This window comes from Bacillus rossius, chromosome 1, assembly GCF_032445375.1.
Source record: "Bacillus rossius redtenbacheri isolate Brsri chromosome 1, Brsri_v3, whole genome shotgun sequence".
Lineage (NCBI taxonomy): Eukaryota > Metazoa > Arthropoda > Insecta > Phasmatodea > Bacillidae > Bacillus > Bacillus rossius.
In genome coordinates this window covers 284,938,929-284,963,669 of record NC_086330.1, presented here as the reverse complement: position 1 = coordinate 284,963,669, position 24,741 = coordinate 284,938,929, and the positions used below count along the sequence as shown (strand labels likewise).

At 38.1% G+C, this 24,741-nt stretch overlaps 1 protein-coding gene across 1 annotated transcript in view; it reads left to right on the top strand.

Moving 5' to 3' along the window:
- Positions 1-24,741, top strand: part of LOC134527680 (uncharacterized) — a 165,986-nt gene that overhangs the window by 133,587 nt on the left and 7,658 nt on the right. Inside the window, exon 6 of the mRNA XM_063360579.1 lies at positions 18,790-19,040. Coding sequence (XP_063216649.1) covers positions 18,790-19,040 — 251 coding nt within the window. The remainder of the gene's footprint in view (positions 1-18,789; positions 19,041-24,741) is intronic.

Below are 24,741 nucleotides of genomic sequence, written 5' to 3'. Positions count from 1 at the left end.
ATCCTCCACAGCGACACTGCTGCCTGCAACAGGTGGCCGTTATTGTTACTCTATTACGATCTCTTATTAGTTATTGAACGTATTTTATAAGATTTATGTATTTTCATTTTAGCACGTATTTGAGTATTTTAATGAAATAGAAAATTATCAACGATTTTTATTTATTTGCAAAAAAGGGCCTACATGTCCACTTACTCTCTAATACTGAATCTGCACTGATCTGACATGCCTCTGATTGGTTCGCGACGTTCGTAACGGCCGATAGCGTGCACAGTGATGTTCGGCAGCTGAGCAGCACGGCTCTGGCTTGCAGATCTGCAGTCACGTGATGGGCAGCCTAGCCAATCAGATGCCAAATTACCATCGGCGGACGATCGGCACGGCAGAGTGCAGACCGTCGGCTCATTGTGCTAGGGTCTTTAAGTCTAGGCTACGTTAGCGATAGCTCGCAAACAGCATATGAATAGCACACTTGCAGACGCACAGCACAGAAGTAGAAGATACATTCGCACAAACACAGCAGTTCGAATAATTTCACCATATTTTCCCCTCATTTACCTCTGTCGAATTTTCAGTTACAGGAGCAGGGTTTTTTTTTTTTTTGTTTTTTTTTTTTTTTTTTTTTTTTTTTTTTTTTACCTAAATCTAAGCAATTAATTTCACGGAATATTTGTTTTTAACGTTTATAAAATATAATACGTAGGTATAACGTTAAGGAATAATAAACTACAAAGAATTGACTCGTAACTAAACACACGTTAGAATTAGTTTCAATCTTTAACTTTGAAATGCACATACCAAAACAAGCCAGTCCCAACCGCTGACGTAGTGTACGCTGACAGGAGTCGGCGCACTGCACTTTCTGAGTGCCATTTCCCAACGGGGCTGCTGCTATCTGTTGGCACATTCACTGCCGGGCGTCTGTGCTGAATGCGAGCTGTTGCAATGTAGCCCGGCCTCTAGGAGATGTCGCTCCCCGTTTTCCAATCACTTCCAAGAAAACCCTTCATTCTACTGAATTACAACCGAAAATTAATTTTCTGAATGGAATACACCTGTGTAATACCTGGGAGGGTCTGAAAACCATTGTAATGAAACTCCAAACTATCATGAGTTTAGATATTGTAGGTACCACATAACCTAATGGAATAAGCATAATATCGTGAACAAAAGTTGAACTATCTAAACTAACAGAGCGGGACAGTGATCGAAGTCAAACTATTGCCCACTTTTAAATCGATACGTGAAAATATCATTATTGAACCTGTCATGGCAGAAAAAAGCACAGCAACACAAATTTAAGTTAACATAACCTTACTTTGTATCAATCTATCTTTTTTTTCCTCCTGTGCGATGATTTGATACTGCAAAAAACTTAAAAGGTAATATATAATTTTATTTTTAATTTTTTTGAAAAGTAACGCAATTTAAGCTAGAAGCATATCCAATTTGTTCTACCTAAAATTTAAAGAAATACGATAAATAAAGTATTTGCAGCATACTTTTACGTCAATTATATCTGTACCTCATAAATGTAAGCCTACGCATTACATTCTTACCATAAAATTGCACATGCTGACTAAGGATTTCTATTGATAGAACCTAAATAACTATGTATTACAAATATAATGAAAAAAATTAATAAAGTAGTACAATAAGTTAATTATCCTAACGTATAGTATTTGCAATTCTACACCTCCATTTAATCTTGATAAACAACATAAAAAAGGGTCAGCTCGTAAAGAGTTTTAAAATAAATCTACAGTCCACTGTTTTAATGGTTATTCATTAAACACTGAATAAGTCAGCCTTTCCTTGTTACAATTTAATACATACAACTTTTCGTTATTTATTACAAATGAATAAAATTGACATATATAGCCTACATGTATATCAACTAAAGATATTTATCGTAATTCACTAAAACGCTAATAATTTTTAAATTATTTGTTTTCTTTTAGCACGTAATCGCCTAAATTTTTAAACACTACACTGATTACTATTTAGGATTTTACTTGTTCCTAAAAGTCAATTGTTAGGTGTCTACCCAGTAATTATAGGTAAGGAAGGTATTCAGTGTATACTATATTTAGTTTGCAGGCACATATAAGGTAAGGGTTCTATACCTTCGTAGACTGGAAACACACTGAAGTTGAAGATAAAAACCAAGGCGTAATCAAGATAAGATTAAGTGGCAATGAGATATGTTTATATTTTTCAACCGGATGTTTACTGACCGTTGGATAAGCTCTGTGGTAACATTGGGAAACATGCATAAGTTTGTCAACAAGATTATTATTTGGTTACATAGATGATTCCGAAAGAAGTATATCACACTGTGTGGTTTTGCTAGGTTGATTTTTTTTTGTTTTATTTTATCGGTACTTCAGCACTTGTTTTTATTTCACTAGGCAGATATGAATGCATGTAAAAATACTTTTCCAGCGAGTTTCCTTGTATATTAATTAAAAATTTAGATTAGTGTATTTTTTAAACACTTAACATTTCGCCCAAACAAATACAATCTAATATATTATATTTATTGGTTGTCAATTTTCGCAGTAGAATATTCTGGAAACTATATGAAAATTATATTTACTTATTTAAAACCAATCCCAGAAAACCCTGAATTTAAAACTCAGTAATTTTTCTTCACGTTTACGTTTTATTCAGAATAAAAATTAATGTTTACAAGTAAAGTGGCTTGAGGTGCGTGTTATCTTCACACGCCTCGCCGCGCAGGCAGCACGAAAACAGATAAACTGATGCTTAGAGAAACGAATCTCATAGTTTAAAATTTCTACTTTTACAACTGTACCATATTGCTTAAAATTGTTAGTCGTAAAAACTGCCCAAAACAATGCCAGATGGGCTTTTTACATCTGAGACAAAAAATCCACTTTTTTTTTTAGTATATTCCGCATAAACCGAGATATCGAACAATTCTCTAGTGAGTATGATGTGATTAACTTATCGCGTAACATATTAGTAGTATAATTTTCTTGTTTGTGTACAATACGTGTTTTATTGGCTTTGAGTGTTTTAGAGATTTAGACAATAGAAACTTAGCAAAAAATTATCATAAAGTAGGTGTGTTAGAAAATTACTAAACGCTATTTGGTTGCGGGTTGCAATATTAGTTTTTATAATGAAAATGAACCTTAAAAGTGGTGTTTGTGTGTTGTGAAACTTAAAATGGCAAGATGGCAGTGGCATTTATTTCCAGTTAGTTTTTGTATTACATTTCAGTGTTTGTATTTTCTAAGTGTTAGTACTTCTCAATATTTTGTATTACATACGTATATTTAAAAGTGTAGATAGTTACAAAACTGTTAAACGTTTTCTTGTAAATCATTTCAGATATAAATCACGTAAGTAATATTTTTTATAAAATAGTTATTTTTTGGTAGAAATATTTTCAGTATAGTATTTTGGAAGAAATCGTTAGCGGAGTATTTAGATGTAGATTTTTTATGGTGCAAATATAATGCCTTAGATTAAACACTAGGAATATAGTATCAGCTTTTAGAAGGCTAGTATTGCATTTCGTTTTCAGTTATTTCACTTAATGCTAGTTTATTATAATTTTTTTTTAGTTTTGTAGTTGCCACAAAGTCGTTTACTCACAGCATGTGCAGATATTTTATCGTAAATTAAAAACATAATTTTTTTGTTCGCTGGAAACTTGTTCCTAAAATTTAGGTAAATAAATTTAACTAGCCAAAATTTAAAAAAATAAACAATATGATTTTTTTATTTTTTTTCATATTATGTACATTGTAAAATCGTTATTATGTTAAAAATGCAGTAGGCTATTCCTTTGGTATATTAGACTAAGTCAATAATTAATTTTTTAATAAAAGGCTCTCCTTTCTGAGGTCATCTTATTTTTTTACCACTTATAAACACTAATTATTTTATAAATAATTAATGATAAAAATAATTTATAGATTTTAAACTATATATAGATCTAGCTGCACTTTTTTCTTCTAAAAGTAAGTAATTCTGGTAACTGGTAACTCTGGTAACATTTATCTGCAGCACACAGCTTCGTCAGCCATCTTTCTAACATAATTTTTTCATCCCGCATTACCGCTCTGCCTCATACATAATATGTCTTATGCACGTTAAGGTAGGAGTTAGCTGCTTGACGAAATACATTTCTGAGTGGCCAGAATTTAGCTCAAGAAAAGTTTTTAGTTGCCTGAAGCTATTGAAAGGGGAGAAATAGGCACCGAAAGACGCCATATTGACTCCAACAGGTTTTATACCGTGACAGTTTTTTATTGTTCAGTATTGAAATTTTTTCTCTGATCGCATATTAACAGATTTTCTGAGACTATAGGATTGTGTATCTTGACATTATTGTAACATATGCAGTCATTGTAAAAAAAAAAACTAATTCAATACTAACATCAATGACTTCACGAGAGAAACTATTAGTAGCAGCCAGTAGTCACTATTGGCGCCAAGCATTCAATAAAATAATGCAATCTATGTTTTTATGAAGCCAAATTTTGAAAATAAAATAGAAAATGTTATGGCTTAAAATATATTGAAACTATGATGGTGTCTTCCAGCTAAAAAAATCGCTGCTCCAAAAGCTTGGGTAGGAAGGGGGTTGTTATAGCACCTTCTAGGCCCGAATGTTAATGTTTTATTTTATTTTTGAGGGTAAAGAAGGTATTAATGTTTACTTAAATACTTATTCATATCTGTAAAACAATTTTCCCCCCATAAAACAATGTATGTAACTATAAAAGTTCAGTGTTTGAGACCATAAATTTGAAAATATTCTAAGGCCAGTTATTTAACGTCTTATTTTACAACTGCATCCTTTCCTTGCACGAGAAGTCTTCCTGCAGCTGAGGTTTATGGACTAAAACACTTGGAAGGAGGGTTGGACGGGATGCACCTAAATACATGTCAAAGCTGTGGGTGCACACACACGGCACGTAGCTAAGGCAGAACCTTCAATGGCCATCAGTGTGGAAATGCTTATGTTCATCACAGTGAAGTTAATGCACTAGATCTATGTTATGTAGAATGCCATATCAGCAAGGCACACAAGCAAACCATACATATGGTTGGTTTGGTTTTAAAATATTTTGAAGTTATAATTTTTTATGCATGTTAAATGACGAGAATGAATTTTAACGAACCATTCTACGAAATTTTCACATGATGAAAAAAAAAGGCTAAATAAAAATAAAATTTATATAAGTGCTTCTAAATGTTATACTTTAGTGAATGATATTGAATAATTTCCCATATCATTACATTTAGTGTAAATATTAGTGACATAAAAAGTGTTAATAAACCTTTTTCAAGTGTATTTATGTAAGTGAGGTTATGTTCCCGTATGTATAATTTATTTTCATTATAAATTGTTTCATTATTATTTAATACTAAATTAAAATAAATAAATTAGAGTAAACATTCAGTATTGATTGATTTTCACAATTAATTTTAATCCTTCTCGATTATTTGTCTAATTTAAATAATTTATTTTTTACCCTTGTTTATATTGATATTGAATACTAAGTATTTATTTAAATTTTGTAATTTGACTGATTTTATACTTTACCAACTTTATTATAATTCAGAGTTCCAGACCTTTAACCATTCGTATGTTGCATTCCATGCAGACGATCACCGATATGGCGTTCTACACAAAATAGACCCAGTGCATGTCATGAACAGCCATGAACAGAAGCGTTTCCGGACCAATGACCATTGACAATTCTGCCTCCTGTACATGAGCTACATTCATAACCACAGTTTTGACGTGAGTTCTAAATACATCCTGTATGACGCCAACTTGCACTCTAGCGACTGAAAGCTTTAGAATCTGCGCTAGCGGGGCGCGTATACACTCCAGGCCAACCGCCGATGTGCAGCTGGCGTGGTTTTGCACGGAAGTTGAATCGAAGGTTATATGTTACTTTTAATTTTTAAGAGATTATCCGAAACAATAGTTAAACTGCTTTCCTTTCATCCCATCAGTGAAGGTTTAGTATAACTGCTATTTTTGAGCGTAGCTTGAAAGGTTGTAAATTAATTTTGAAAGAGCCAAATAATAATGGTTTTGAAAACGACATTTGTGCTGTACCAAGGATATCATCACAATGTTACTCTTTGATGCTTCGCCGGTCACTACACTACACTCTCCGTTCACTGGAGAACAATGAAACAGTTATTCCCTACGTAGCATCCGGAATTGTTGAAAGCCAGCATAGTGATTCTAAGGGCCGAATTCAGAGTCGTCTTTCGAAAGCGCAGTCTACTCCCATTCACCTGGCAGCCTCTCCACCTCTCGTACTTCATAATCGCTTTCCGAGTGGCTGCGTTGTAGTACGGTTGTAGTCAGTTCCAAAAATTACTTAAATACTAAAACTTTAGCGTTTCCGAAACACAGTACATTGCAAGAATTGAAGCAACGACATCATTTATCTCTAGTTTATATGAATGTGCACTCTGCTCTGCTTTGAGGTAGATTTAATAAATATTACAAACTCATTTTTGATAGTTTTATATGTATAGTAACTGTATATATGTTGCTTTTCTGTGACTATTGGGATTTTGCGATCCAACATATGAATACACTGAGAGTCATACTTCTATCAAAATGTGATTTAATGCTTTTTAGTAATTTTATAAAACATATTGTGTGATTTATCTTTACCGTGCCTGTTTTTTTTTTTTTTTTGCAACCAGGAGTATAGCAATTGCCTGCCACATATCTTATATTCACCCCTTAGTCAAATACGTACTGATTTGCTAACACAGTTTTTTTTAATGCAGAAAAAGCACTTTATTTAAATATCACATTTGAGAATTCTAGCCGCGAAGCACTCAATATCAACAACCGATGTCAAACTATCAGCGCCAAGTTCATTTCCTTAGCTTAGAAGCATAGTTGTACGTTTATTTATCCGTTTTTCCACTTTATTTCTAAGCACTAAGCACTACTCGCAAGCATTTGCATGAACCAATAATATTCTGCATACGGAATTTGCTTCACGAAAGTTTTCATACATTTAAGAAAAACTAAATTAACCAAATTAAGTCTAACCAAAGAAAGAATAAAGAGAAAATCAACTCAATTTTGTATAAAAAGAAAGTCTACTAAAACAAAAAGATTAAAATATATTGAAACCGCTAAAATTAAACACACGATTAGTCTACTAATGCTAAAAATAATGATTAAGAAAATAACCCATATCACAATGATTTCTGACTAAATAATTGCTGGTCAGCAGTATTGAATATCGCCAAACGTTTATGAAAACAAACGAACTAAAAATGCAGAAAGCAGTCAGTAGATTAATTCATGTTTAGAAAAATCCTCGGTATCTTATATTTATATGTTCTAAATAGTATTTCAGGTAATATTCTTTCATGAAATTATTACAAACAAGCCAAATATTTATGTAAATATAAGCCACAAATTTTATATATATATATATATATATATATATATATATATATATCTGTGAAACGTAAATGTCAAATACCTGCACAACAAATTTCTTGAAAGGTATAAAATGTAAACTAAATTATAAGTCCTCAATAAATATGTTTCATCAATAACAGGTCAGTTGAGAAATAAACACTTACACTCCATTTTTTTTTTATCCAGCTTGTAAGCTCGCAAGTAACTTAACCACTTTTTAAGCTTTCAGTGGGAAAAAGATTTTCTCTCTTTCTTTGCTTTTGGTAATTATTTAAAGTCAATAGTTTTCTCTTGGATCGACTTCTTCGAGACTTGTATTTAGAAACCTATCCATTTCTGGGCATATTTCACCACCACGCCGCCCTCTGAATACCTGGGAAATTCTGAATCTCGTGCGATGGACCATCGCTGATTGGCACGCACTAGAAGACCTCGAGCCAGTTGCAATCGTCCAGCCATTGGCTGTGTTTATCCCGCTTGTAGCAGTGGGGTGGAGGTAGCGTCTAGCGCAAGCGGCAGCCGGAAACAGTTTACCATCCATCGCGTGTGAGTATGGCTCGAGTCTAGCCTGGTGGTCGAATATACCGCGAAGTGACAAGGTCTCTACTTGCATTTCACCTAATTTTATAAATTAAGTTATTTTTGTACTGGGGCTTCATTCATAGGTGCATGTTATTGTTAATTTTGTTAGGGCTGAGCCAGTCACATGGATCTGTATGTGCAATATCCAGTGTGTGATTTTTATCAACTATGTTACTTCTGAAAACGAGAAAAGTGCTTTATTAATTTTTAGCTTTTTGTACATGAGATATAAAAAAATACATTATGGAACAAAAAAAAAATACGATGCAGAGTTTATCTGTTTGCATGATTTCAGCATGCACTATTACATATGTATGTATTGTTTATAGCGTCTTTCCTTGCCACGTCTTATTACGGAAACTGGTTGTTAAGGGTATATCATTTTTAATTATTATGTTTCAATAGGTTTGAATTTTGTTTACAAATGTACTTTGAACTAATAATAAAAGATTATTGTTTAAAAATGGCTTTATGAAATCAGCAATTAAATGATAAAAGTTAAATATTTATATCAACCCTAGCATAAACTAAGAGCATTTAATCATGTGTTATACAATTTTTAAACAACCGTTTGTGTATAGCCTTTGTCCTAAAACTCTTTAGTTTAAGGCAAGTGTCAAAATAATTTAAAGAAAACAATGTGAGCGAGTCTTTCCGTTACTAACTAGCGAATTTGAAACATCTTACTTCGGTAACGAGCAAATTCATGAATTCTCATGTTGCAAATGCACTTATAATACGAAACTCGGACCCGAAATTCAATTTAGAATTCTTTAAAAAATTCCAAGCATAATAAATATAAGAAAATTGTGTTCTCAACTAAATTTCTGAACGCAAATCATGAATAGTTTCAACACCCGCCACTAGAATTCGCTGCCGTGGCAACTACGCTGACTATCCAATCATTCAATTGGCAGAGTGAAATTTTGAACTATATAATGGAATGGGTCCGATGAAAACGAAAAAGACTTAAAAAAAAAAAAAAAATACAAAACCCCAGCTTTGGACCTAATTTTCAACAAAGAATTTGATATAAATTCTACCCATCTTGTTAAAATTCATGAAACAGCTAATACTATAAAGTTTCCATTTGGCTCTTTTAACTTGGTGCGTGCCATCCGCCACAGATGGTAGCACCGTGGTTTTAAACATTTCAATTCCTTGACTGCCGTGGCTATTCCCACAGAATGCCATACATTGAGGGCTAAGATGTTCCACATAAAAAAAAAAATGTTTTTCGAAACTCATACAAATGTATTGTTACGAGGCGGCCAGAGATGGCTGGAGCGGCGCACTGGCCCGCTTACACCGGGGAGACCCGCCGCGACCAGGTAATGCTCGTCGCTCCCCTCGCCCCTTCTCCTACCAGCCACGGACTCCATTAGCGGGCCACACCTCTGTCCCGCCGAGTCCGGGGCGGCGCCTCGCTGCCTCGTCTGGAACATTCTGCGCGCCCCGAGAGCACCGTCGAGGTAAGAGGTGTAACTAGGACGCCGTTGTTCTCACAGCTTCGATGACGCGACACTTCTGGAGGCTACGAGACCTTTCCAGGGCGGGACTTGGGATGTATATAAGATGGAGAGACTGACCTGCGAAGGCAGTGAAGTGAAGAGGGTGTGTGACCCCTTGGCGAGCGATAGCGGGCGACGAGAGACGGGCTACGTGTTCGGAGCGTGGAGTCACGGCACGGTGCGGTGGACGAGTGAGTAGTGCGAGGTGCGAGGTAAGAGACGTGCAGTAGAGAGAGCCTCTGCTGGACCGAGCTCCAGTGGGGAGAGTGAATAGCGGACTTATGAAAGTGTGATAAAATTGTGATGAGAAACTAATCGTTATATCTTAACGATTAATTTAAATATTTGGTAATAAATAACACTGTATTGAATTAATCGGATTATACTTTCCGGACATATTTTTACAATGGTAACAGTATGTTCTATTATTTAGGGAAAAATATATTTTTATAGATTTGTGAATGATGTTCTAGAACTGAAGAGTTTTATGACAATGGCTCCTGAGTACATACAAACGGTTAATTTTAAACAACATATGACATAATTACAAGCTCTCGGTTAATTTTATGATTGAAATATAAAAATTATTTTTCAACAATCACTTATTGAATTGTTTAAACTATTTACAAACAATAAACCATAGTTATATTATGAATTAATCTAAAGAAATGTACAAAACCACAAAATTACAGAAGCAAAATAATTTAGGAAACAGCAAACCCCAAATTTTAGGAAATTATTTAAACAACATACCTCAAAAATCAATCAAGCATTTAATATTTTTGTTGGTTTTTTGCATTAGGAATATTGACGAGTGTCCAGCAGTTTGAGTAAGCTTTCATTACTTGATGTAAGTTTTTGGACATACGCCATTGCTAAGAACTTTTTCTGTTGAAGAAAAACTAATAAATAAAATAAATAAAAATACACAAGAAAGACAAAAAACACACAAAATTAAGCAAACAATTGCTGTTGTCAACAAGAATATAAACACCACAAAATATTCCTAAACAGAAATATGGTCAACAAACAAAGAAAAAACAAAGAAAAAAGTACTAAGTGAATAAAAAAACACACAAATGATGACAACACAAAAATATTGAAACCAAAATAATTCAGCACAACAGTTGAAACGAGACAAAAACACGACAAAACGAAAAGACAAAAAAATACAATAGTTTTACCAAAACAGAAACAAGCGACGTTTCGGGAACTGCTATCTGCTCCCGAAACGTCGCTTGTTTCTGTTTTGGTAAAACTATTGTATTTTTTTGTCTTTTCGTTTTGTCGTGTTTTTGTCTCGTTTCAACTGTTGTGCTGAATTATTTTGGTTTCAATATTTTTGTGTTGTCATCATTTGTGTGTTTTTTTGTTCACTTAGTACTTTTTTCTTTGTTTTTTCTTTGTTTGTTGACCATATTTCTGTTTAGGAATATTTTGTGGTGTTTATATTCTTGTTGACAACAGCAATTGTTTGCTTAATTTTGTGTGTTTTTTGTCTTTCTTGTGTATTTTTATTTATTTTATTTATTAGTTTTTCTTCAACAGAAAAAGTTCTTAGCAATGGCGTATGTCCAAAAACTTACATCAAGTCATGCGCTCCTATTGCACAAATCTTTTAAAGATAAGCTTTCATTGATGTACAGAATTTAACGACCTCCAAACAAGTCGAAAAAATATTTTATTTTGGAAATAGATTGCCAATACGTTTAGTAGTTTCCTGCGAAAAATTACTGCCCTTTTCAAGTACACTGCAGTGTGACCTCGTGCGAGTATTTTTGTTCTGTATGACCTAAAATTTACTTGTGATCAGCAATCATTGTCTGAGGAATCCACAGAAGTTATACACAGAAATGAGATAATCCAAGACTATAATTATTTGATCTGGAAAAGTCGAAAGACGTCAGAGTTCTCTAAATTTTTGAACAGAGAAGCTTACTTGCTTTTGGTACCAATTATAACTAAATATATATGAAAAAATTATATTCGTATACTTAATAAATTACAATAATTAAAGAAATAAACAGGTTGAATACTTTTTTAATTAGGTAATTCAAAAATAACATATTTAACATTTTGGGAACCTAAACCTACCCATAAGAAAAATTTGATAATTTGATAAACTACCAAATGAAACATTTTAAGCTAGATTCAATGCTTCTTAGCATATCACTAATGAAACAATTATAACTTCTGTAAGGGAAATTTACATACATTAAATTTGATGTTGAAATCCTCGAAACTTTTTAATTCTTCGCTTGCCCCCAAATCGGTGTTCATAAACGGAAATTTGAGTCGGGGATTGTATTCGACTTAGCATGCGTGATTTAAGACACCACAATTTTTTTTTTTTTTAGTTTTGACTAAAGATTTTTTCTTTTCTGTGTTATTTCACGAAATAATTAGTTATAATACCTACCTTTTGACACGATTAATTGTGTTTCGGTTTCTATAATGTGATTCCTGTAACTGGCTCAGTTCTACAGATCTTTCTAGCTAACCTGAACAATCTAAACATTGGCATTGTCTTCTGAAACAGATTTCGTTCTAAAACTGAACGAAACTCAAATGGAACGTAGCCTGGTTGACACATTTTTCATTGACAGCATTTTAAGACAAGTTTTATACTTTAACACATCATTGACTGAAAGACTTAGGCCCATTCTACAATGACACGGAAGCCAACAAAAATCACATAAGTTGGTCTGAATCACGGAACAAAGTAGGTATCTTAGGGTGCGTTCACAGAGAAAGCTGGTAGCAAGTTACTTGTTCCTAGCGCTTGCTCTCAGCGCTTTCAAGGGCTTGTGGTTAGTGTTGGGTGTTCACAATAAAAGCTTAGTAAGCTTTCAAATCTCATTGCGATAAATCTTCCTCTAGTGATAAAGAATATTGTTTTTACTAGAAAATGTAGATTTAAAAGTCTGAAGACATGTAATTAAACGCGGTATAGGAAGATTTGGTGAATACCACCATCTGTTTCCTCAGCTAAAACTGGACAAGGTGAGATTTTTATCTTGTGTGAGGATGGAGTTGAGGACGTTCAATTATATCCTCAAGAAAATTGAAACTAATTTGGACAAATGCTGGGGAAACTGGCATAAGCAACCAATTCATCCCGAAGAACGGTTAGTTATTTGTTTGAGGTAAGTCTTGGTTGATAATAATTATTTTTAGAAACCATTTACTATATAATAATTTTAATAGTTTTTACTATGCACTATAAGATAAAACTACTATTTATATGTGGTTTGTATTATATTACATTACCACAGTTACAATAAATTCTTTCAAATAATAATTTGTAGGTTAATATAAACACATTAAAATGTTTGCATTTTATCTTTGAGGAAATGTCTATTATGGATCTTGAATTGTTAAGAAAATCTGCACTTATATCCTCAGATCAATTGAATTAATTAAAGTACCACAAAACACAACATAGTTGGAGTTTCAATTGTTTATTAATATAAGAACGTAACAATGAGTAAATTAAAGGAAACACAAACAGTTGTGAATTTAAATATAATATGCATGTTGTTGGAAATATTTACTGTTTCCTACACGCATAAAAACTCCTTAACTAGTTATTTTTATTTGAGATTTAATAATTGGTCAAGTCCGTGAAAATCCTCATTTGCAGAAATTGGTGTTGCCTCATATTCATCCATGGATGAGCTCTGGTTAAAAGTGCCACAAGGTGAAAATTGAGTGCTGTTTCTAGGTGTAGATCCAACACTGTATGACATGGAGTATGCAAATTGCTGAACAACTTCCTGAATCCTTGCACGAAATGGAAAAATCTGTTCCGGACGAATTTTTCTGACATGTGGTAAAAGCGTCTTGAAGAATAATGAATGCTTGTCTTCGGGTTCCTTTTCTTCTTTATTATTCCTCTTTTGTGTTAAAATTTCTAGTTTTTTTCTCTCGATTTCCAGCATTGACGACATATACTAGTCATCAGTTCTTCTACGTTTGATTCGATCCATTGTATGTTTTCTAATGTTTTGTGTTTGTGGAATTCCGCAAACACGATCAGCTATTGTGGATATATAGTCATTATCCAAGGAATTATCTTGCTGGGGCTGAACTACTACCACATCTTCAGACCCAATAACTTCTTCCTTGTCGCCTATATCTGGAGAGTTCCTCTGCTTTTCAATATCTTCAAAAGTATCTGGGCTTTTGAGTGTGGAACAGTTACCTGAACTTTGTTGAGGTCTAACAATTTTTTTAAAAAAACAAAGTGCTTTGAAATACTGACACTTACACGTAACTATTTAATCTCCTCTAGCTCCAAATTTGGGACGAGTCATCTTTGAAAGCTCAGTGTAATATTGATCTCGTAAATATTTCCACGTCTTCTTCAGCACATGTTCTGAAATAATAAATTTGCTTACCTTCAATGTTCATTTCCAAAGCTATCTCCTTCCAACACTTCTATACGTAAACTCTATTCGCATTTTGTTTGAGACGTTTGTCCCAAATAGGTCCTCTTCTAAACACTTGTGAAATAATTTCATCGACATCCATGTTGACTGTACAAGTAGTTGTCAGCGACTGAATGCTACCGGCGCCGAAAAACAAGTATCAACAGGTTCTTGCTTGCCGTTCAGCGCTTGTAGCAGGCGCTTGCAAGTCGGAACAAGCTTTCTCTCTGAACACACACACTTGATACCATTAAAACTTTTTCTCGCGCCGGTCAGCGCTTGTCGGCGCTTGTTAGCAAGCGCTTGCAACCAGCTTTCTTTGTGAACGCACCCTTAAATAAGAAACGCTTGTGAACACGGAAACGTACTGATTAATTGGGCTGTACCTATCTCTTCCGGTTATGCACTACTTCACTCTTTGCGACCAATAGAAGTCTAGTATTTGGCCGTGGTGGAAGCCATGTTTGTATATATTTTAAATTTGTTTAAAATTGTTTCAAGTACCTACACAATAATATTTGTATAAAACTAATGTTTTATCAATATTTTGTAGTATATTTTAATCATATATGTAAATACAGTTGTAATTTTCCCATATATAAAAAATTTAACAGTTTTCTACATAACTGTGCTATTCATATCTTCAGTAGGTACCTACCTAACCATTATTACCATTCAAGCTTTAAATGTCCGCACATTTTGTCACGTCTGGAAATAAACTTTAATTTTTACACAATCGAGCGACTTTGTTATGAATATGTTGGTCAGAAAATCTTCAAACATTCTCATTGCTTATCGTGTGTTGCATTATCGTGCCCTGTGGAGATGACAAAAAAAAAAATATCTTGCGTTTTCGTGATTCGTGTTCGTTTTTACGTTTCCGCGTCTTTCTGGAACTGGCCTTAGGAATAATTCATGTGTTCAGATTAGCTGCGGAATACAATGTGTAAATTCAAATGCCACGTTGATTGAAATGTAGTTTGCATTGTAGTTATGACTGGTCCTGTGTTCCACCAAAAAAAAAAAAACCCTTGGGCGTGGAAGTGGGTCGCGACAGCACCAACAAAGAGACATGAGCTAGTCAACTCATAATCGTGTACATTGTTTGTGCATTCTTCTTTAAAATCTTGAATCACCAAATATCCCCATTTACAGCTTAACTAGAAACCCCTTTTCAGTTATCATTTATTTTAAAGAAATAGTCTATAAACAAATATGCATCAGAATATCACTTGTGATAAATGTTCTATTTTGTTTTCTACGCTATGATTTCTTTCTTAGCTACATCTAAGTATCCCCACAAGCTTAGTTCATGTCCAAGTCTCTGTTTTAGTCAACATGTGTTTTTGTATTGATAAATACCCCATACAACACAAAATGTTTCTGATACGTTTAGGATAAACAACATTGCCTTTCTGAAACATTGTAATATTTTCACAACATAACTGGAATGTCCAACATATTTATTATGTATGGGATGGTTTACCTTGGCATACTTAGCGGGTCCTGACAGATGAGCTCGAACAGGTTAAGACTCTTAGTGGTTGTTTACAATGTACCACAAGTAACCAATAGCACAGCACAAGGGTACAAGATGACTGTGTCATGTCTCATCAGTCCTATTGACTACGCTCGTTCGGCAAACATACATAAGCTAGAGGAATGCCTGTCTCTTAGCTGTTGCTGAAATGCTACATTCCCCCAGGGTATGGCACAAGGACAGGAGAACACAGTTAGCCATGGTGTTATCCGCAGGTATTACCGACTGTGGTTGTTTAATTAACACAGAAAAAAAAAATAGAATCATATAATAATGGTACTCATGATGAGCCACATTTTGCCAACAGCATAGTTTCCATCAACCACGGATTGCGTTCTGAATCCCGGGGTGGGCCTAGATGATGCTGGCTATCTTTAAGGCAGGTCGATAGGTTTGGGCCGGGGAGGATATATATATATATATATATATATATATATATATAGAGAGAGAGAGAGAGAGAGCAAGCTCTATGGTGGTTCACTAGGTCCGTAGCAGAAAATACATACAAAAAATTATTTCATTGTGATTCTCCCATATCAGTGGAGATAGCTGATTCCTAGCTGATATTAGCACGGAAGACTCTGAAGAAACATACACGAATTACTGACAAGTTAAGTTGTTTTATTACGAGAGTAGCCCTACACTTAACATCGGTGCTGCAAATGACACGTTCGACGTACGCTACGCAATAGTTAAAATGTTTAACCCATGTGTCCTAGCAGCAGTCTCTTTGTGAGTGGTTGCTTGCTGGAGTCGGCCAGCATCAAAATTGAAATGGCGGGGATAAGCCCAACACCAGCTAATCGGCCCGGGGAAGCACGGAGAAAGAAGTTAAAGGAAAGGGTTTCAGAGAATGTCTGTATTTTTAGCAGAATGACGAATCGATATACTAATGCTGCTGTTTCCCATATGGAACGACGTGACCGCCACGGACCGCGGTCTTCGCTAGACTGCCATTTTAATTGATTTTTCCTAGTCAAAGTTAATCCAAATGCGGGAAGTGTCCAGGTTAGGTGAGAACCTAGGCGTGTCTCAGGCCGAAACCTGCATACATTAAAAATGCTGTGTTTAAACCGCGCGGAAGTGATCACATGCAAATTGTGCTACTGGGGTTTTTGGCCAGTCTTGACAGCGATTGAGGCCATGTCTGACGCCCCCTTGGACGCCTGGCCAAAGCTAGCTACTGTGGCCCAAGCAAGCTCTGCATTGACAAAGAAAACTTGGGCCGAGCCATGCGGGGATTAATTATCAAGCTAGCGAGGTCACTACTGGATAAGAAGGTCCAAGCAGAAGGGTTAGGTGTGGCAGAAAAAGGCCTTGCGGCCAGGAGCGTAGGAACCGGGGGGGACAGGGGGGACGTGTCCCCCTGAACTTTTTGGGTGGAGGGGACTGTCCCCCACCCCCCCAACTTTCTAGACCGTGATATTTTTATTTTATAATATTATTCTGCCCAACTTAATTTGTAATTTCTTCACTCTCAAATTTTATCTTAAGGAAACAATAATAATTTTAACATCGATGTATCCAATGGTTAGATACAAAAACTGCTTAGAAAGCGCTATTTTGCACTTTTAAAATCAAAATTTTCCGGTGGAGGACCCCCCCACCCCCCGTCTTAGTAAGAGGGGAATGGGTTTACATGACATCAAAATCATTATTTGTCCCCCCCCCCCCCCCAACTTTATGAACACATCTACGCCAATGCTTGCGGCCCACATAATTAATGTTGCGAAACACTGGGTTGTGACACCAGGGGCGACTAATGTCATCAACCCACCCAGATGCCAGTCAGCTGCCTGTAACAAAGAAATGTGCTACTGCAAATATTCCATAGGCCTACCATAGCGCCGGAGCCGGGCCAAGCCTGTGGGACAGTCTCGGTTCTAGCAATATCCACAGCGGCAGAAGGTGGCAAGGCAAGCCTCGTAAGTGGGTACACCCACTGATTTGCCTGCACAAGCGCCTGGCGCCGAAGGTCGACGGTGGGCAGACAAGCCAGTAAACCGGCTCGAACTGCGGGCGCACGAGGATCCAGGTAGCTCGGCGATGCTCTGTTGTCGTCTTCCGTCTTTGAAGTCAACAGCCAGCTACCTTTTGTGCCAAGTGGAGGAGGGACGCAACTCCTCAGTCCCCCAAACTCGAGACGTTTGATTGGCGTCGCTCGAGGCTACCACTGGCCCCGCAGTGACCCCGGCCGAAGGTCCCAGCTGTCTGAAGCTTCGAATTCCGGCGCTCTTCTGTCCGTTGCGCGCGCAGAATTCCACAGCCCCGCAGTTCGCTTCTTGTGCACTTCAGGATCCCTGCGGTGCCTTTGGCGATCAGACTGCTTCCTGCTGCGCGCCGATCTTCGCCCAGGCCGCCTTTCGCCATCGATAGCCAAAATAACGACCCCGCCGAGCTGGCCATTGGTCCATGGACAGCTAATGGTTAACCACTGGGTTCCCGTATACGCCACCCGCGGGATGGCACTGCCGAGTCCCCCTGGGATAACTCACAAGGCACCCACACACTGCCAGCCTTTGGCAACCCATCAGGTTGCAGGCCACATTCCGGCCCACAGTCTGCAGGAGCCGGCAACCTTTCGTTAGGGACCGGTGCACAAGAAAGTATAGAATCATTCGCGCCAAAACCATCCCATAAAAAATTAATTTCAACAAAATACGTAAATGTTAAAAAGTAAATATATGGCACTTCCTTAAACAAGACAGTAATTTTCTAATAAAAGGTCAAAAGCCCCAATAATGTTGTTGATAAAAGTACATTTATGTTAAAAATTACGTGTGGGCATGTTCCGATATTGAGGCCGGTTACTGCTCGGGGTCGAGACCTGGCTTTTTGTCCTGTCAGGAGGTTCGATGTCATAGAGAAGGAACACTAGGGCACCTGTGTTATGTCTCATGGGTAATTGGCATCCATTCAACATACAATGTTTCAGATGTATGTCAAAAATGTTATAGTGGTCATGGAACATTACACAAATACATTTTTAACTTAAGGGCTATGCAGGCATACATTTCTGATGAATTATCTTTGGTTGCAGTTCATGACTTGCCACACTTAACCAAAAAGCACACCACAGAGACGAGGGATGTGACTCGGGTTTCACCTGCTAAGTCTGTCCGGAAGACAATATTTGTATCGGAAGAAATCCCGATTTGTTGCTGGTCACGACGTGTCAAACTTGGCGGTAGACCAGATGTCTCTTGGTTGGTGCGCGCGGCGGACCAGCCGCCCGGGACCCGCGGCTGACATGCTCTGCCCTGCCGACAGGCTCCCGCAGGCCGAGCCTGTCGTCCATACACAGCAGCGCCTCGTCCTCGTCGCGCGGCTACAGCGCGCGCCGCTTCGAGCAGGAGAACCTGCAGCGCGAGCTGCGCCACCAGCAGCAGCGGCTGGAGGGGATGGCGGCGGCGCTGCAGCCAGCCGGCGGCGGCGGGGACGTGCCTCCCGCCCCCACGCCCAGCCCGCGCACGCCCATGTCCACCGACGAGCTGCTGCCCTCCGTCTGCGAGCTCAAGGAGGTACTCCAGTAGGCCTACTCCACTGCTACGTCCTGTCTGCAACCACAGTGTGTCTCATCCTCAGAGTGCAGTGTGTTTTCAAGGCCCTCTCACAAGATACAAGTTTCCATGGCCGACGTGTTTATCCCCTCCTTTTGTGACCAAGACATCCAGCAAAGGCAAATTTCCTTCTACTTCCACCTCCAACTCGGATGAATGCTGTTCAAGTGTTTCAGAAATTCTTGCAGCTTGGCTGGTACTTATTGTTTTCTCCTCAAATTCGGCCATTAAAATGTTGGCTAAGAGGGGAGACAGAGGTGAACCTATGACGGTGTCTTGTTGCTTGTAGATATGCCCCTTAAATGAGAAGTAGGCGAAAGAAACACACTGTTCTGTGAGCATCACTATGTATCTGCTCAGGTTGTCTTCTCCCAAATGTGTGGGCTTCTGGGACATGCATTTTAGTGAAGAGTGATACCACATCAAAGCTGACCAGGAGATATGTTGGTTGAAGAGAAAGTTGCTTAAGAATCGAAATGAATTGTGCAGAATTTCCGACAAGAGTAGTATGTTTTGGGGGCTCCGGGCACAGGCTACAGGCTGTGGTGCCTGTGGTGCCGACTACCATCTTGAATTGTGACGTAACGGCCGCCATCTTGGAATCAAAATTCCTCAATAAGGACACAAAATGACTCAAAAATTACTATTTTGAGGAAAAATTTCTCGTTTTATCCTCAAAAATTCAAAAATTAGGATTTCGAAAAACCTAAAAATACTTTTGCTTTAGAAAGAACACAAATTCCTAAAAGCGGCTGAAAAGTCCTAAGAGCTAAATGCTCTAGGCCGCTGAGTCATCTAGGACTATGACGTCACCATTGCAATTTCCGTTACGGCCGCCATCTTGTAAATCTTTATTTATTATCCGATTTTAATGAAAAACAATTAAAATTTTATAAAATTCTATTAATGAAATTTTAATAAAAATATTTTAAAAACTTACTTTTTCGACATGGAGCTCGGAGTCCTCGGTTCGAACCCGTCGAATGCAAAAAAAAAATGGCGACTGATCCTTCCTCCAAGGAAGCTGCTGGCAGACTGACTCACACCACCAATTATGTGAAAGTATATTTATCGTCACCTTGTATGATGTCATGTCCGCCATCTTGAAAACACGTAATTTTAAAGCTATAAAATCAGGAAAAATTGTAAAAATCATAAAAAAATATTAATTAAATTTTAATAAAAATTAAAAACACCATTGCAATTTTCGTTAAAGCCGCCATCTTGGAAATCCATAATTTTTATGCTAGAAATTTGGAAAAAATTCTAAAATAATATTAAAATAATTTTAATCATATTTTAATAAAATACTATTTAAAAACACACACCTTGATGTCCTCAATTTGAAACCAGTAAGAGCAAAAATAAAAAAATGCTGATAGATCCTTCTTCCATGAAAGCCACCTGCCGACTGACCCACCATAACCAAGGTGTGTATGTATATATATATATATATATATATATATATATATAATAATCTGGTATGATGTCATGTCCGCCATCTTGTCTTCTTCTGCTGGAGGCTACCATCTTGTTTTCGGCTCCTAGAGTGCGCTGACACCGTCAGTGTAATTTTTACTCGCTAGAGTGCAGTAATCATTTATTATTACCGTGGCACCCATCATCTTGAAATTTGGATGTAATTATTTAGCTAGTAATTCGGGAAATTTTCCAAAACTCATCAAAAAAATCACACATTTATGTACTGATTGATTCGATCAATATATATATACGTTCCTGGTTCGATCTCTGAACGAAGCTAAAAATAAATTTAATTAAAATACCAGAAAAGTGTCAGGTTCGAGGAATTAAACACCACAAGTTCTTTTACCAACTTAATATTTATTACTTAATTTCTATTCTACTACAGTAACATTTGCGATAGTTATCAATTTTTTAATAATTTAGGCCTGCATAGGCGTGAAATGACTAATTCTTAGCTCCAATCAGTTTATACTAGAAAGAGACCAACCAGATCTTTTACAGACATAGTCCTCTTCTTGACAGAATTTCTGGATACCGCGTTTAACAGTTCGCTTTACATCGTCAGAACTGTAAATTACTGCAGCCGATGTCTTGAATGCACATTTCTTCACTTTGTCATCTAACGGATATGGCTTTCCATATATACAGTCCAACCACATGTTATATTTCAAAGGTCCGTTTGTTGCTACGTACATCATCAGTAAGCTGATTGATTATGTTTTGTCTAATATCGTCAAGAAAATTACAAATGTCTTTTGACTCACTAAGTGTATTCAGATAATGGTAGTCTTTCAATGTTCCACGAAATACAGACTGCGCCAAGTAGAAGCCACTATCATTCACCTGTAGGGCACCGATCACAGTCTTATGTTTAGTTCCATGTCCAATTGCAACGGTGACATCATAGTCCTAGTTGACGTCAGCGGCTTAGAGCGGCTAGCTCTTAGGACTTTTAAGCCGCTTTTAGGAATTTGTGTTCTTTCTAAGGCAAAAGTATTTTGAGGTTTTTCGAAATCCTAATTTTTGAATTTATGGTAGAAAACGAGAAATTTTTCCTGAAAACAGTAATTTTTGAGTCATTTTGAGTCATTTTTGAGTCCAATATGGTCGCCGTGACGTCACAATCCAAGATGGCGGTCGGCACCACAGCCTGAAGCCTGAGCTCGGAGCCCCCAAACATACTGGCAAGAGAGGCTGGAGTGGGTACTAAAGGTTGGATTAATCCATTAAGTATCTGGCTAGTGAATGGGTAGGAGAGCAGATTGCACTCACTATTGGGCGAAGAGGAATGTACTTCTTATGTATCTTCGGAAGCCCATAGAATGTCGGGGTTCTGGCATATTTGACGATTAGAGGTTTTATGGAGTCTTCGTCTAAGGTTGACTTGGCAAACAATTTCTTTGTGGCTGATTCTATTTGTTTTGGTGAATTTTTCTTGACGGTTGCATATGTAGGTTCGGCAAGAAGGTTGTGGATTTTTTGCTTCATTGTCTGAAGTATTCTAAACCACTGTCGCATTTATTTTGTCTACTTTCAGAATCACAACATCTTTGTCACTGTGGAGCTCTTTCGGTGTCTTTCTTTCTTCCCTGCTGATGTTTTGCGTGGGAGGCTTGGCATTGCGAAGTACTCTTGTCTTCGAGCGAATCTCATCAGCTGTAGCTGGAAGCAGGCGACTGATGGCATCTTCTACTTCACAGACGATATCTTCTGTGGGAATTGCCTTAGGTGTGACTGCTGTTACATTTTTATTTCATAAATCACCAACTAGAGTTACATTTGATCAAGCTATGCGGCCATCTTTTTCCAACTGTCCACAAGTCCACAATGCGGCCAATGTTACAGACTTAAATATCCCACACTCCTCCCCCACATAACCATTTGGAAGAAGAATAGGTATATAAACCAATACTAAAAAGCGAGTACAAATACACTAGAGAACACAAACCAGTCATTCCCGCGTACGTTACAAATAGTACAACAAACGAATACATTGTTGCCAACAAATGTCCTACACTGCAGATAACACACTATACATCAGTAACCTTCTTTGGTACTCTGTCTCTCATCGGGTACCTACGATCCTTAACAGTGCTGTTGCCGAGTGAAGACGCCTCTACAGGAAATCCTTTGAATTTCTCGTCCTCCATTCTGCCTGCATATGACGTACTGCTGTTTCCTAAAACCTGTTGGTCCGTACCGCTGTCACTGTCAAGCACACTCTTCCCCCTTCCTATTTCACGACTCTCACTGACCATTGTAGCTGGACTGAACCGCTTGAAGAAGGCACTACCATTCGCACCAGTAACCATCCCTGGTGTAACACGCTTTACTTTCCCAACAGTATCACGGACCTTGGCAGTGACTGACTCTGAGGGAGTTCTCGCACCCTGAGGCGCTACTGCAGCCCAAGTACTCGTGTCACTGTCTAAGCCATGCTGGTCGAAGGGTGGCACAAATGTCTGAAATGGGGAAAATAATCTGATCTGATCCAGATGACGATGGAAAACACCTCCTCCAATACCATTTACCCTGTAAGTGAGCGGACCCAGTTGGTCAACTATGATGCCTCGGTCCCACTTGTTCTCTCCGCGCCCATAGACTCGAAAAGTCACTGCACTGCCAGGCGCAAAAGTGTCCGACCTGCACCGAGGTGAAGAAGCAGGAGGTGGTTGGTGGGTAGCAACCGTGGCTGCTACGGAAGGCGTAACCAGGGAGAGTCTATTTCGCAATACCCTGCCAAACATCAAACTGCTGGGACACTCTCCAGTAACAGCATGAGGTGTCGTCCGGTAGCTCAGAAGGAACCTAGGGAGTGCCACCTCCATTGGCACCCCAGAGTGGAGAATGGCTTTGATCTTCTGCTTGAACGTCTTGACCATGTTCTCAGCTTGCCCGTTGGTTGCTGGGTGGTATGGTGGGGAAAATGTGTGTCTTTTGGCATTCTGATGGCAGAAATGTTGGAACTCTTCCGATGCAAACTGGGGGCCATTATCCGATACAAGCCGCTCCGGGAGGCCATGCGTTGCAAACCACCCACGCAATTTGTTGATAATGGCTGTGCTGCTAGTACTTGTGAGTTCACACACTTCAGGCCACTTAGAGTAGCTGTCCACTGACACCAAGAAGTTTTTTCCCAGGAAGGGACCAGCAATGTCCACATGTACTCTATGCCACGGCTTGCCAGGCCATACCCATGGCAGAAGGATAGACTTATCAGGCATAGACTTCTCCCGCAAACACGACTCACATGATGTGACCTTTTCCAATGTATCATTTAACTTCGGCCACCAAACATAAGACCGTGCTAGAGCTTTCATTTTACACACACCAAAATGGCTGGAATGCAATTCCTGCAAAATTTTACTCTGTAGAGACAACGGCACGACCACTCTGTGGCCCCACATCAGCACTCCCTGCTCAAGCGTCAATTCCAGCCTTCTTGTGTAAAATGGTTTCAAAGCCTCTTCAACCTCTGACGGCCAGCCATCACGAACGCACAACAATACTTTGCTCAAAACCTGGTCACGCTCTGTAGCAATCCTAATGGCTTGTGCCATCACTGGTAAAAACTCAGCCTTTGCAACGTGCAGATATGAAAACTCTTCTGAAACCTCTACCCGGTGCAACGGCAGCCTGGAAAGGGCATCTGCATTGGAGTTTGCTGAACCTCTCACATACTGTACCTCATAGTCAAATCCTTGCAACAAAATAGCCCAGCGCTGTAGGCGATTCGCAGCCAATTGAGGAATGCCGCAATGGTTGCCAAATATGTGCTGGTGATCGGTAACCAGGCAGAACTTCTGCCCATACACATACTGGAAGAATTTTTTGACGCCAAAAACAATTGCCAAGGCTTCCCTATCTAACTGCGAATAGTTCTAGGCTTCTGACAATGTACGAGAAGCAAACGCAATTGGCTTCTCCGAGCCATCCAGATACACATGACTGATCACCGCCCCGAGGCCATATGGGGAAGCATCACACACCATCTTGATAGGCAACTCAGGGTCATAGTGGGCCAGTACAGTAGATGAAACAATTAAATCCTTGAGCTGCTTGAAGGCAACGTCGCACTGCGAGGTCCAACTCCAACGACATCCTTTCTTCAAAAGCCCATGCAAGGGTGCGAGGATTGTAGAGAGGTTAGGTAAGAACCGAGCATAATAGTTTACCA